The sequence below is a fragment of the Lygodium microphyllum genome, chromosome 26 (genome assembly GCF_053477565.2).
Source record: "Lygodium microphyllum isolate KBCC chromosome 26, Lygodium_microphyllum_v1.1.10, whole genome shotgun sequence".
Lineage (NCBI taxonomy): Eukaryota > Viridiplantae > Streptophyta > Polypodiopsida > Schizaeales > Lygodiaceae > Lygodium > Lygodium microphyllum.
In genome coordinates this window covers 95,397,461-95,411,370 of record NC_141160.1, presented here as the reverse complement: position 1 = coordinate 95,411,370, position 13,910 = coordinate 95,397,461, and the positions used below count along the sequence as shown (strand labels likewise).

At 37.6% G+C, this 13,910-nt stretch overlaps 1 protein-coding gene across 2 annotated transcripts in view; it reads right to left on the bottom strand.

Moving 5' to 3' along the window:
* Positions 1 to 1,954: 1,954 nt before the first annotated feature.
* LOC148013564 (BTB/POZ domain-containing protein At1g30440-like) overlaps positions 1,955 to 13,910 on the bottom strand; it is a 44,698-nt gene continuing 32,742 nt past the window's right edge. For both annotated transcript variants that reach the window (XM_087667994.1, XM_087667993.1), the window contains exon 4: positions 1,955 to 2,786. In XM_087667994.1, the coding sequence (XP_087524120.1) occupies positions 2,205 to 2,786 (582 nt within the window). In that variant the 3' untranslated portion in view covers positions 1,955 to 2,204. The remainder of the gene's footprint in view (positions 2,787 to 13,910) is intronic.

Here is a 13,910-nt window from a genome sequence, read left to right as displayed (position 1 = left end):
ACCCCCTCCCCTCCCTTCTTTCTCACATGTAATCTCCTTTTTTCTCTTCCCCCTCCTTTTTTTCATTAAAAGACCCCTCCCCCCCTTATTTTTAAATTTAAATCCTCTCCTCTCTCTCACTTATAATCTTTCTTTCTTTTTCCCCTTCCCTTTTTAATTAAATTTCTCCCCCTCTCTCATGTCTAGGTTAAGTTCACACACACACACACACATACATACTCTCTCTCTCTCTCTCTCTCTCTCTCTCTCTCTCTCTCTCTCTCTCTCTCTCTCTCTCTCTCTCTCATTAAACTTTTAAATTTAAACTTTTAATTAAATATTTTTAAAAATAATTTAAAATTATTCGAACATGATTTTTCATACACTATGAGGAAGATAAGAGAGAGAATACTTTTTTTAAATAAAAACCTTTTTTAATTAAACAGTTTTCTTCTCCCCCTCCCTCTCTCTCATATGTAAGATCTAGGTTTTTTCTCACAATTAGATTAAATTTTTTATTTAATTTTTTTAATTTAATATTTTAAAGAGTTTTTTATTTAAATTTTTTTAGATAATTTTTCACACTTTGAGAGGGAGATAAAAGGAGAATGTTTTTTTTAAAACTAAAATGAAAAAATAAAAAGAGAAGTATTTTTTAAATTCAACATTTTTATATAGTTTTTTACTTAAAGAGATAGAGAGAAAATATATAATTTAAAAGAGAAAATAGAGGGAGAGAAAGGGAATAAGAAAAGAGAAAAATAAAAAATAAAAAATACATAGAAAAAAGAGAGAAAACAACTTGAAAGAGAGAGAAAAAGAAATTAGGAGAGAGAGAGAGAGAGAGAGAAATCGAGAGAAATATACAAAGAGCAAAGAAAAGAGAGAGAGAGAGAGGAGGAACAAAGAGAATTATAGAGAAAATATAAAATTTAAGAGAAGAAAAGACAATTTAAAAAAAAAGAAAGGAAGGAGAAAAAGAGAAAAAGACAACAGAGAAAAGAAAAAGAAGAGAATTTGAACATAGAGAGAATCATAGAGAGAGGAAAGAAATTTTAAAAGAAAGAAAAGAAAAAAATTAAAGATTTTTTTTTAAGAGAAGGAAAAGAGAGGGAGAGAAGAAAAGCGAGAGAGAGAGAGAGAAAAAGAAGAAGAAGAAGAAGAAGAAGAAGAAGAAAGATGAAAAGAGAAAAAGAGATAAGGAAAAAAGAAAAAAGAGAAGTCTTTAAATTTAAATATTTTTTAAGAGAAAGAAAAAGAGAGAAGGAAAAGAGAGAGAGAGATGATAAAATTTTAAAAAGAGCGGAAGAGGGAGAGAAGAAAAAAAAAAGAAAAATAGGAGTAGAAGAAAAGGAAGCGAAGAGAGAGAATAAAAGGGGAGAGAGAGAGAGAGAAGAAGAAGAAGAAGAAGAGAGAGTATATACATAAAGGGAGAGAATTATATATAAGAAAAAGATAAATTTTACATACTTTAAGAGAGACTTAGAGGGGGAGGGAGAAAGTGAAGAAGAAGAAGAACAAGAGAGAGAGAGAGAGAGAGAGAGAGAGAGAGAGAGAAAAGAAAAGCGCAGAGAAAAAGGGGAGAGAGAGAGAGAAAATTAGACATAGGGAATTTGGGGGGAGGGGAGAAAGAGAGAGAGTAAATAAAAAATTTTGAAACAGAGAGGGACAAGAGGAGAGAGAAATATGAGAAATGGAAACTTCGCTTGTCACTTCGGGGCAACGAAGCTACTGCAAAGCGGCCTACCCGAACACTAGTAGCCTTTATTAAAGCTTTGTAAAATTTCTCTTTCTTTTAGTATATTATTATTTTTAAAGAGATCTCTAGATTGCTTAAACTTCTACTGCCGTAGTGCGAACCCTGCCTAATGTGTCCTCTCTCCCTCTATAATGGATGGCAAGTATTTAATGAAAAAGCAAGTTAAAAAACACACCATCAGTATATGAGAGGACGACACTTCCATTGAAGGTTACCGCACTGTTTTTTCTGACTTCAAATTTCATGGACAGGTGAAAGAATCATCTTGAATCGAGAAAAGGAAAGTACATAAAATGGCCGACCCATGTTGTATTGTGTTTAGTTTCTTTTGCTGACTCTATGCACATTAACTGAAATCTACAACTAACTTCAATGGGAAAGTCACCACACACAGTTAGAAATAAATCAAAAAACTGCCATAGAATACATGAGAGCTTTTTACAAACCAGAAAACCATGCCAAAGAATCAACTTGCACGAGAGGTCCTCCCGTGGCACTTCTTCCACCTTTCAGGAGCTGATTCTAATTGTGCAGTGGCTCCTAGTGTCTGATTGCTGACAATATCTTCTCTGGAGCAGAAGAACTGAGATCTGAACCCGCATCCCAACCTTCTTGAGGCAGGCCAACAAGGGCCTTTCGCCGTCAGATCCAAGTTGTGAATCTCCTGCTTCATGCTTCTGCATTCTCTCTCCAGTGCACTCAGCCGGAGCTTCATGTTGTCCATATTACCCTTCAGACCGTGATTCTCACGAACAACCTTCCCGCACACCTCTCTGCGCAAAGTGGCTGTGGGTGCAGTTGGTACAGGCACGTCATCATCAGTCTGATGTCTTGAATGCTCATCGTTTTCAGCATGTTCAGATACCAAGAAACAACTAGCTATCGCCCGGCGAAGTTGTAGCTGCTCAAAGAAGAGAACTTGCACCACTACCCTCATGGGCAATCGCTCATTCTGTGCTGCATGAGCACAAGCCTCAAGTGAAAGCTTTCGACAGTCCATGCATTTACATAAATGACCCCGCTCCTGATCACTCAACCAAGGGTGTGCCTGGAATGACCAAAACACATCACAATCAACCACATGACTGTTCCATGTGCACCCATGTGAACTAAAAATGCAGTTCTTTGCAATTGCTTCACCGCCCACTAACTGCTGAATGTGTGCGCGCACAGAGGGAGAGCAGTTCTTGGCAATCAAGCCAGTCACCCAGACATTTGGGAATCAACTTGAAGATGCAAAACCTTAAGCAGACTCAAGAGCAACTTTAAGAGCTATTAAATATCAATACAACGTTTCGCATTATTCCCTTAACTATTTTTCACATAATTGAGGAAACTCCAAAAGACACACCTGTCCCCTTCCTCTATCAGAACTCCTTTCTCATCATCCTTTCTTCTTCTGGTTCGTCATCTCTTTTCTCTTTGTTCAGTCTGTTTTTGTTCTTTGCTGCTGAATGTATTGGCTCTGATCTGTTGCTGCTATCTTTGCCTTTGAATTGGCTTCTCATCTGTAACATTTTCTTTTTGCTCTTCAGTCTCATTCATTTTCAGCTTGAAGCGGTGGTTCAGAACTAGCAGATTGCTTCACTTTTCTGTGGGTTGTTTCACAATGTGTTCTCAAATGGAATTTGCTCCAATGATTTATGAAAAAAGCAAGAGCCTCGCATCTGTTAAAAGATTAAATATGGAGGACCATCTTGCTAAGCAATCTTCTGCCCTTATGGAAGATTTTCAACGTAGGCAAAATTGGGCAGATCCACTGCTTGCTCATAAGTTAAAGATTGCTCTTTCAAGTAGCATCTCCTTCAAAGCATTTCTCAGATACAAACATCATCTTCTTTCCCCGAAAGGTATTTGCCGTGCAAGAAGTTGGGCAATGAGTTCAAGATGTCTTGGAGATCTACACCCGACATCCTACTATCCAGAGGACTATGTTTCACTCCTTGTGCTGCTGCCCGCATCATCATAATTTATAGTGAACTAATGCAACTACATTTCGGGATCCATCTCAAATATGGCAATCTCTTGTCATTCTCAATAGCCCAATCAGTTTGTTCATTGAGTTTTGGTTCATCATTCATCTCTTCGTTTCTTCTTCATTTTGGTTGTGTTAGTCATGTTTGTATACTCTTTTGTATTCTCTACAAACCCTAGAGTATCCTCACAAGGTATCAATCACAGGTACATGTAGTTTTATGCTTCGCTTTGGCATTATTAAGTTGTGCATATGTGAGGTGCACATGTGAATAGCAAGTCACTTGAAGGCACGGCGACAATCTAAAACCCGGAGCATGCAATGGGTAACAATGGCAAAGGTCGTTATAAGTTGTGCCACGCAAGTACTTGTGGGTGCCCATTTTGGCCCTAGAGCAATAATTAGGCCCAAGAAATATCCTTTGGTGACATTTGGGCTAGGCATTAATATATTAATTAATGCTAGACTAAAGTCAATTAAAGTTGGAAGCAACTTTTAGTTGCAAAAGATTTTAGCACATTAAATGAAGATGGGCTAAGGCCAACTAATGGGAACCATCAAATGGAATTAATTAACTTTCAATAATTTCATTTTGAAAATTATTTAAATAATGCTAAACATTGCTTTTGGAATGCTGCCACTTGGTAAATTTGCCTATGCAAACTAAGGAAAGTTGTTTGGGGGCTGGCTGATGTGTGGAGATGAAGGAGAAGCTACTGGAGCTATAGGCACCTGGTGTGGGAGGAATTCCAGCCATCAGGGAGGTCCCAAACTACAGGCTGTCACAAGGACTTAGGGCTGCTGGCAATAGCATGTCCAGGCTCCTAAACACTTGTCAATCTGTCCAAGGGCTGATCATTGAAGGAGACAGCATTCCCAAGGCTGTCTACAGTAAATGACAGCTGATAGAGCCCCTTTCTGGCGACAGAATTCTGAAAAACTCTCCTCAGTTTTCTCTTCATGATACTCCCTCAGCAATTCTCAGTATTTTCCAGCTCTTCATTAAGGGAAGCAGTGATCTAATGCTGTTAAAACCCCAGAAATTAGGGCTTCTCATCCACCTTGGAAACCATGCTCATTAATTGAAGAGACAGGCAGCAGAGCAGCAGCTGTAATTCAAGAAATTACAGCTAATCCAAAGGGTTTCACCATCCCCATTTGATTTGGCCCACATGCAAGAGCCAAGGATCAATTTGAGGTTAAATCAGGTCATCTGCCACCGTATCTAAGAAGGAATGCTAGTTTCATGGTTCTATTGTCTGGACCACGTCAATTCCCAATTAGCAGCATACTCATCCTCCACGGCATCCAACTCAATGTGATAAACAAGACTGACAGCCAAAATCTGAAGCTCACGAGACAGTACATTAGCCACTACATTCTTTTGCCATGGATATGCACAATCTAAAAATGAAACATAAAGAGAAAATTTGCCCATCTCACATACTTCTCAAACAACTTAGTCTACATTCTTTTTGCCAAATTCTGGAGCTAACGAGATAGTACATTAGCCACTAAATTCTTTTTGTTATTGATATGCACAATCTAAAAATGAAACATAAAGAGAAAATTTGCCCATCTCACATACTTCTCAAACAACTTAGTCTACATCAGAAAATAACGCAATGTCTGATGATCTATCTATACAGTGAAGTCAGCCCCCAAAAGGTAGTGTTTCCATGATGAAAGTCCATGAATTACAGCCAACAATTACTTCTCTTAGACCTACAAATTCTTCTCTACATGATGGAGAACACAGCTCTCATAGGCTACTACATGGCCATCCTACATGAAAATAGCCCCAATGCTATTTCCACATGCATCACATTGAACAACAACTAATTTCATTAGATTAGGCTACACAAGCATAAGATCTAGAGTCATCTTTTCCTTTTTAACTTGTCAAAACCTGAAATTTCCACTATCATCCACTTAAAAGGCACTCTTTTTGCAAAGCATGCATTGGAGATGCTATTTCAAAGGAGTTACGGACATATTTCCTAAAGAACACAAACCCATAAAGCTGCAAATCTCATGCATATTCCTCAAATGTGACTGTGAATGTATTGCATCAACTTTTGTGGGATCCATATGTATACCATCAACCGATACTATAAGCCCCAAAAAGTAGATTTCATGCAAAAAGAACTCACTTTTCTTATCATTTATCACCAAACAATGCATAGGAAACTCATTGAACACAATATCCATGTGTTTTCTATGTTCCTCTTCATTCTTTGATTGCACAATAATGTCATCAAAGAATGTTTCCACAAATCCTCTCTGTGGTCTAAAAATCCTAGAAGTCCATCATACAATTAACCGTAGTAGGAGCATTCATAAGTCCAAATGACATGATAAGAAACTCATACAATCCAAAAGATGTCCTAAAAGCTTTCTTCCACACATCCTTTGGTCTAATGTGTATTTGATAGTATTCGCTTCTCAAATCAATGCAGATGAATATGGCTAATCGCTCGAACCTATCCATGATATTATCGATCCATGAAATCGAAAACCGATACTTGATCATGATATTATTCAAAGCACAACAATCAATGCACATATGCCATGAGCCATCCTCTTCTACACCAAAGGCAAGGGTGAGCAAGAAGGAGAATAAATACTGAATTTGCCCTTTTTCTACCAGCTCATTAACCTCGCTCACACTCTCTCCTACACGGCTACACTTACCCTATATGGTGGCTTATTAGGAGGGCTACTGCCGAGAATCATGCCATAGATTTGATCATTTGGCCTCTCGAGACGTAGCTGTCTTGGAAATGATTGTCGGAAGAAATCAGTATACATTTTCAGAAATGTTCAAACTAAACATATTTCTATCGTCACACTATCACCTTTATCCTTGACAAAAATCAAGTGCATTGAAATATGATTTTTCACTACTTTAAAAACGGCTGAATTGGATACAACTAGGACCGATTCCCCTCTTGGCTATACATCAAAGAATATGGGTCTTTCCCTAACGTTCAATAGTAATGACCTTGTCATGGGAGTCAATCACTACATGTACACGATGACACCAAGGCATACCAAGCAACACATCACAGCCCACTCTCTTGGTACTAGTGATTTTCACATGCCTTCCTCTTGAATCAACCCAAACTTGTCTTCAATACAATATCCTCAATTGCTCTCACCAACCTTAGCCAAATGTGTGACAAATTTATCCATTTATTCTAACAAAGTGTGAAGTATAAGAATACATGCTATTCTTATCCAATTAACCTATAAAAGTTACATTGAGGTGCAAATATTGTCCTAGATTGTTGTCCGTTGTAAACAATGTGTAATATATGCAAATCTCAATTCTAAACTAATCCGATATGCTTTATAAACCTCTATCTTGTTTATGCATCAATCCCAACCAAGGAGATTGTGAAACTCCAACTTATAATCAATCCATTAGCAATTGAGAATAAAGAAATACCGACAGGGGTGCCAATTTTGAGGCCAACAAAGTGTCCATTGTTCAAGAATTTTAAAGGTAAAGTGTGTATTTTAATTTATGTTTATTTGCTGATTGTTATAATTAAGCGCTTGATCAAGAAATTACCACTCTATCAGAGCAAGAAGGTTTGTTTCAAGTGGTCTACAATTTTGATGCAAGGTAAAGCACTGTCAACTTAGATTTAGTTTATGTAGATATTTGCTTCTACATGGTTGACAAGTACCCTTGAAGTTGACGTAATGACCACATGGCATAGCTTCAATGCATCACAATGCAAGAATTTGAAGCAATATAACAAGAAGTTTTGGGAGATGTTGCTACATGTTACTTCTTATCATGTTGCTCCCCTTTTTTAGCAAATTGAAAACTATTATTATGGGCTGCCTAAAGATATTCATGATTTTTGCATCACGACCACGATGACTAGTATGTCACAACTCATCGAGACAACATGTATTGCTGATGCTTTGCTACATGGAAAATCTTCAAACTTTAAGGGTGATAAAGATAAGATACCAAAGCGAACTTTCAAGGCTAAGAAAAAGGACAAATCTATAAATAGGTGTCCCAAGAATTAGAAGTGGCCTTAACGATTTAATTAAAAAATGAACTCTAATTCTGGTATCCCTAGCTTTTGGCATGGTAACCATTTTTCCAACAATATAGGATTTGACACCAGGGTATATAGTGGATAAGCCTACAAGCTATATGGTACAAGGACAGGGCAAAAGAAACAAGATGTAAAGTGAAACTTCCATTAATTGAAAGTTTGCGTAGCTCAATTAAATTATAAAGCAAGCCTTGAGCTTAAGTTTGATCTAGTAAGTAACTCACTTATGATTAATGGCTAAGTCATTAATTAGCTTGTAATAAAAAACAAGATTGGATTAAGGAGCAACTAGTTACTCATTTAGAAATATGATATATTTGATTAGTAGCTTAATCAAATGTTATCAACAAGATCTCAAAATTTCACGTCTCCATGACATCACCACTACAATGCATTCCCTTTCAGAAAAATAGCTATCTTTTAGAATTTTAAAGTCTCGATAAGTTTCCCTCCCAAGTCGGCTATATCAAACTGTTAAATGAGAGTCAACACTTTCAATCTACCTTATCCGCTAAAAACTTCAACTTTACTCCTTTACCATGTTCATCATAGTCCTTTGCTTTGCCTTTTAGTGCCAAGTTATCATACCCAAGTAGTTGCAAAAAGGGTGCACTTGTTGAAATTTTGACCGACATTGGATGGTGCATTTACATAGCCAATAACTATTAGATGAGTCCTAAACATACTAGGTCGCATAGATGCATTACCAAACATGCTACTTTGTGTCCCACGCATCATGCTGGCATTGCTATGAATTGATTTTTGCACTCCACTTGCCGTACTCAAATACATTTGACCTTGTATACCCTACATAGGTGGTTGTATACCATGGACATTTGATCCATGCATTTCCATGGTTGAAGTATTACTATCCATTGCTTAAAAAATTAATCCATCTCCAAGGTACCCCAAGTAACCCACCTTGGCATGCATGGCTTGCTATCCATAGCCCAATGGATTGACACTTCCAAGTTAAACTTGCATTTGTATCGTTTGCCCCATCAATACCAATTGTCTTTGGTCATTGTCTACATTTGAAGTATCATGAGACTATTTAGGATCTTTCTTCGGTACACCTTGCTGTCCCAAAGCTCTAACAGATAACTTTATCCTCTTGTCTTTACTATGATCACACAAGGAGGTGAAATTTTGATGGTTTTCTTAGCATTTGATTAAGTATTAATCAAATATGCAAATATGAGATGAACATGTGTTGTGCAAGTTGGTTAAGTCACAATGACAAGCCAAGGACCCTAAGAAGTTGATGGCTATCAAAGGCAAAAGTTGTAAAATGTTATCCTTCACAGATATACTAGATGATACCTAGTGTCAGTTTTTGGCCGGGTAGATTTTATTATCCATTAATGTCAATGGTGATATTAGACTAATTAATGCTAGTCTAGGGGCTAATAAATGCTCAAGATTTCTTGGATAGCGAATTGGCCTACCCAATTTAATTGTTGGTTGATATAATTACTTTTTTTAGCAAGAATTAATTTATCTATTAATTTTTAAAATAGATATCTTGAAAAGTAAATTAATTGGGCTGAAAGTTATTGAAAAATATATTTAGAAGGCCACTCATAGCAACATGGAGCAGGAAATGGGAACAAGAAACAGCAACGAGGAACGCCATGATTTGCCATTCTATGTAGCTATATAGTCACAAGGAATAGGCATGGAACAGGGAATAGGAATGGGAAACGGGAACGGGGGACCCAAAACTACCATTCCATGTTGTTATGCTGCCACTTGGCAAAACTAACCCATACAAGTGAGAAAAAGGTTACTAGAGGCTGGTGAAGCCTCATTCCAAGACATCGGTGATCAGCCCAACCATTGGAGGCTATGAAAGACCTGCCCTAGCTGATCAAGAGACTCTTGGAGATAGGTGACAGCCCTTATAGGCTGTCTACAGGCAAGTGATAGCAATTATGGGACCCACAAGGGCACGTGATTTGTTGATGGTGGGATGCAGTTAATCAGCCATTCACAGCAGGGTAGCATTAAAGTTTCAGCCGATTTTGGCGATAAAACTCTGGAATTTCTCTCTCTAGCTTCCTCTTTATTCTCTCAAACAATTTATAGCTTCCCTCAAGAGATCTCAACCAAATTCATCCCAAGAGGGTACAATTGAAGAATTGTTGCTGCTAGACCCTAATTTATAGCAAGAATTAGGGTTTGCAACCACCTTGTGAAAAGTGCTCAGATATTGGGGCCTAGTACTTGAAGTTCAGTAACCGAAATTTGGGGATTTCAAAGAATTTCAAAAGGCTAGCCAATCAACATTAAGTTTGGGGCAGAATTTGTCTTCCAAGGAGCAAATTAAAGGCCAATCCTAAGCAAACCAAGGGGCAAATTGGTTTGAAGGCTTATTGGTTGCTATGAACAACAAGCTGTATTGAAGATTGAAGGAGATCGAATTGGATCTCAGTGTACTTCAATATTTAGCAATAGATTAAAGAAATACCACGAGGGGGACAAATGTGGGACCAATCGGGTTCTCAATGTCCTAAATTAAGTGGTAACATTTGCATTTTCAGTTTATATCAATCTTATCGCTTGCTATAATTATTGCTTAATTAAGTTATTCACCGCCCCGTCGGGGAAGAATAGTTGAATTGGAAGAAAGGCTCATTTCAGCTATCCTTCCTTAGAGAATTCAAACATCGAGTAAACTAAGAATCATCCTTTGCCAATTGGGCAAACATATCAGTTGCTGCCCTCAAACAATCTTTGGATTGGCCATAGTATTCTTAATCTTCTTGATGGTCATCAGCATCAACAAGAGGCCTGGAAGAATCTCAATTTTGGTCTCGTTATTAGCTTGTTGCCCATGCCAAGTGCCTTAATCAAGATCAAGCAATGCATTTCACCCTCCATGTTGTGAATTTTCAAACTGAGAGGCATCATCACTACTTAATCTCATCTCATTAAATAAAGACATTCTTGTTGTAATGCTCATTTGAGTACAATTTTGGCACTAAAACAATAGTTTAGACTTCCAATCAAGTGCCATAAGCCCACCAAATCAAGGAAATTAATGATTTCCTAGCTACAAAACCATGAAACCAACCTTCCTGATTTGAAAGGGTGATAATGACTCAATTAAGCACCAAGCCTTCAGTCTGATTTGCCAATTGATCCTACAAGGGACTGGCCCCAAATCCAATTGGGATGGCTAGTTGCTTAAAATCTTTGGCAATTCCTCGAACTTCAATTGATTCCAAGTACTAAGCCTTCAATTTCCTGGCAAGAGACCCAAGGTGCTAATGAACCCTAATTTCAGCTGTAATTTAGGGTTTACAGCAACTAATGCTCCTACTATCCACCTTCTATAACTAATAAATCCTAATTTTTTCTTAATTTGAGGTTAACACCAATTAATGCTCCTACTATCCACCTTCTATGGCTGAATTTTGATGAAAATGGCTGAGATCTATTGAGGGACTAAGGAAGGAAGATGAGGAGAGAAATCTCTACTTTTTCTCATGAGAGAGTGCTCAAATCTGTTGTTTGCTATCAAATAACATTTGGAGCATAGTTGAGGGAAACTTTGGAATGGGAATGGAAATGAGAACGGGAACACCAAATCATCAAGGGAAGATGAGTACTACATGATATCCTAGTTAATAAGATTTAAAGACTTACTCCAAAACTTAAATTTATCAATATGCAAGAACTTATAGTTATACGTTAGAAGATGTTAATGAGGCTCTAAGCTGAAAGAAGTTATTAGAGAGAGAGAGAGAGAGAGAGAGAGAGAGAGAGAGAGAGAGAGAGAGATCGGATTCTTTGTTGGTCATAAGTGTTGGTTTTGACTGACGGATAGTAGTTGGAATCAAATCATGGTCACAATCCATATTTTAGTTGCTTGTTTTAAGTTCACATGTGGAAGAATCAAAATTTTTCTTTTATGGAAGGTCATAATTGAAAGGGAAAATCCCTTTTTGCTTGTAACAAGTTGTATTGAAAGGGTGGATCAACACTCAAAACAGCACATTTGTGGCCTCAAATATATTATGATTTCTTAAAAGCTCCCAAACTTCCAATTTTTGACCATAAACACTAATCCTATTCCATGCAAACTTTTTATATCAAGAAACATTTTCCAAAATGTTTCAAGTTTGGTCTAAAATGCCACATGGTGCCATTTTGGGATTACGAAACATTTCAATCTAGGAAACACGTTTCAAGAACCATGTTTCGGTGTTTCACCCCTTCCTAAGTATTGTTTTAAGTTGTTTCGCATAACAATGATTTGGAGTCCTCTAATGGTTGTCACCCTATCCAAAAAGGAGTCACCAACAGTATAACTCTCTCTTGATGCTATCACCAGGTCTTGGATTGCCTCCTTATGGCTAGAAATGCCCTAAATCAACTAAGAGATACATGTCAAGATACTTGTCACACAAGCTTCCAAGTGTCCCACCACTTATCATACCTCATACCATGTGGTTGGACCTTGTGCTACTCCACTCAAAGAGCTCATTTCCTCTCATTATATATCAATTTTCCTTGGTGTAAACTCATGTACAGTAATTGAAGATAGCCCAAAGTTTGGTCCCAACCATCTCCATCATCCTCCTCCACACCTTCATCATTAAATTCCTTAATTTCCCCCCTTCTCTCACTATTTTTTTACAAAATTGTAAGCAACACATCCTTTTGAGCTCTTTTTCTATTTGCATCAAAAAGAAAGATATAACAATAACATCTGATCCACCATGAAGAAAGGTTGATTGTCTCTCTACTTACTCTCAATTTGTAAAGAATTTAGTTGTTTATTGCATACTCAGATATGCAAGTAATACATGTGTGCAAGTGCATCTTTTGCATGATCTTGTGAGAGAGAGAAATACTTCTCACTCTCAGGTTAGTTGTAACTAGGCTCTTCCCTAAAGGAGTTGGGTTGAGCAGAAATGCATTGCTTCCACTAGGGTGCCTATCTTCAACCCTCAACTTGCCTCCATTTCTTTTGTATCCATGGCTATAGTTTTTCTAAACAAATGCCATATTCAGCTTTAAGTATCTATTCTTTCTACTTTCTCAAACAATTAAGTCTCCAAAATAAGCAATTTGTATAATTGTGAGCATAATGCATTTCTTTTTAACTGGTTTGGACTATGTTCACACTTGCTAGTATGAGGTGATCTGCATTTTTTATTTGGGCCAGCATTTTCTGCATTATTTAATGCAGGTAAGCCAGCATTGAATGCTTGGTTTGATGCTGATCAGCTGGTTTTTTGCAGATTTGGCTATATATACAGCCTGTCCTCAATTGGCTCATCATGATCTTCTACAGGCTTCAACACACTCTGACATCAGGGGTTCTCCGTCTTCCGGTGCTGCCTTCCATCATCAACCTGATCTAGTGCCCTCATTGATGCCTTGGGCTGCGTGCAAGGACTGATCAATCCTCTTTGTATTCAACATCCTTTTAGAGTTCAGTGCAGATTTTCTTCTTTCATTCTCTTCTTCCATTGTAGTCTTTCTTAGCCCTTCTCTTTTTGTGTTCATGTTTTCTCTTTCATTGTGCACTCTCACAATTCTAACACCAAAGTGTCTACTAGTAGCAATTCTTTCATGCTTGGTAATTCATGCATCTCTTGACTAAGCAAGAAACAAAATCTACATTGGCAACATCGAGTTAAGGCGAAACACACGGCAGCACTTACAACTACATTGAAATGTGTATGGCTCACACACCTTTTGGCCGGCTTGAATGTGAGAAGACTTGAAGTTTTGTGTGAAATTTGGGTAGATATTGTTGTAGGCATTGATATATCTAGATATCTATGTATTTATTTTATGGTAAAATCCGAAACTCCTCCCCCCATTTCCAAAGCTGGCAAAAACTCCGAAACTCTAGTTTTTGCCGTTTTCATTTCCCTCCGTTTCCGAAACTCCCCCATAGTATGACACCAAGGAGGTGTATTACACTTATTGTATTCCTCTGGTCTTTTTGATGTGAATGCCCCCTATGCACATGAGCACTCTTGGTAAAGAAGAGTTTTATCCCCATGTGAACACCCATTAGGGAGTGGTAAATCAATTCTCACATTACTATATGTGACATTCCAATAATCTCTCTCCTTACCATCAATTTTTCATG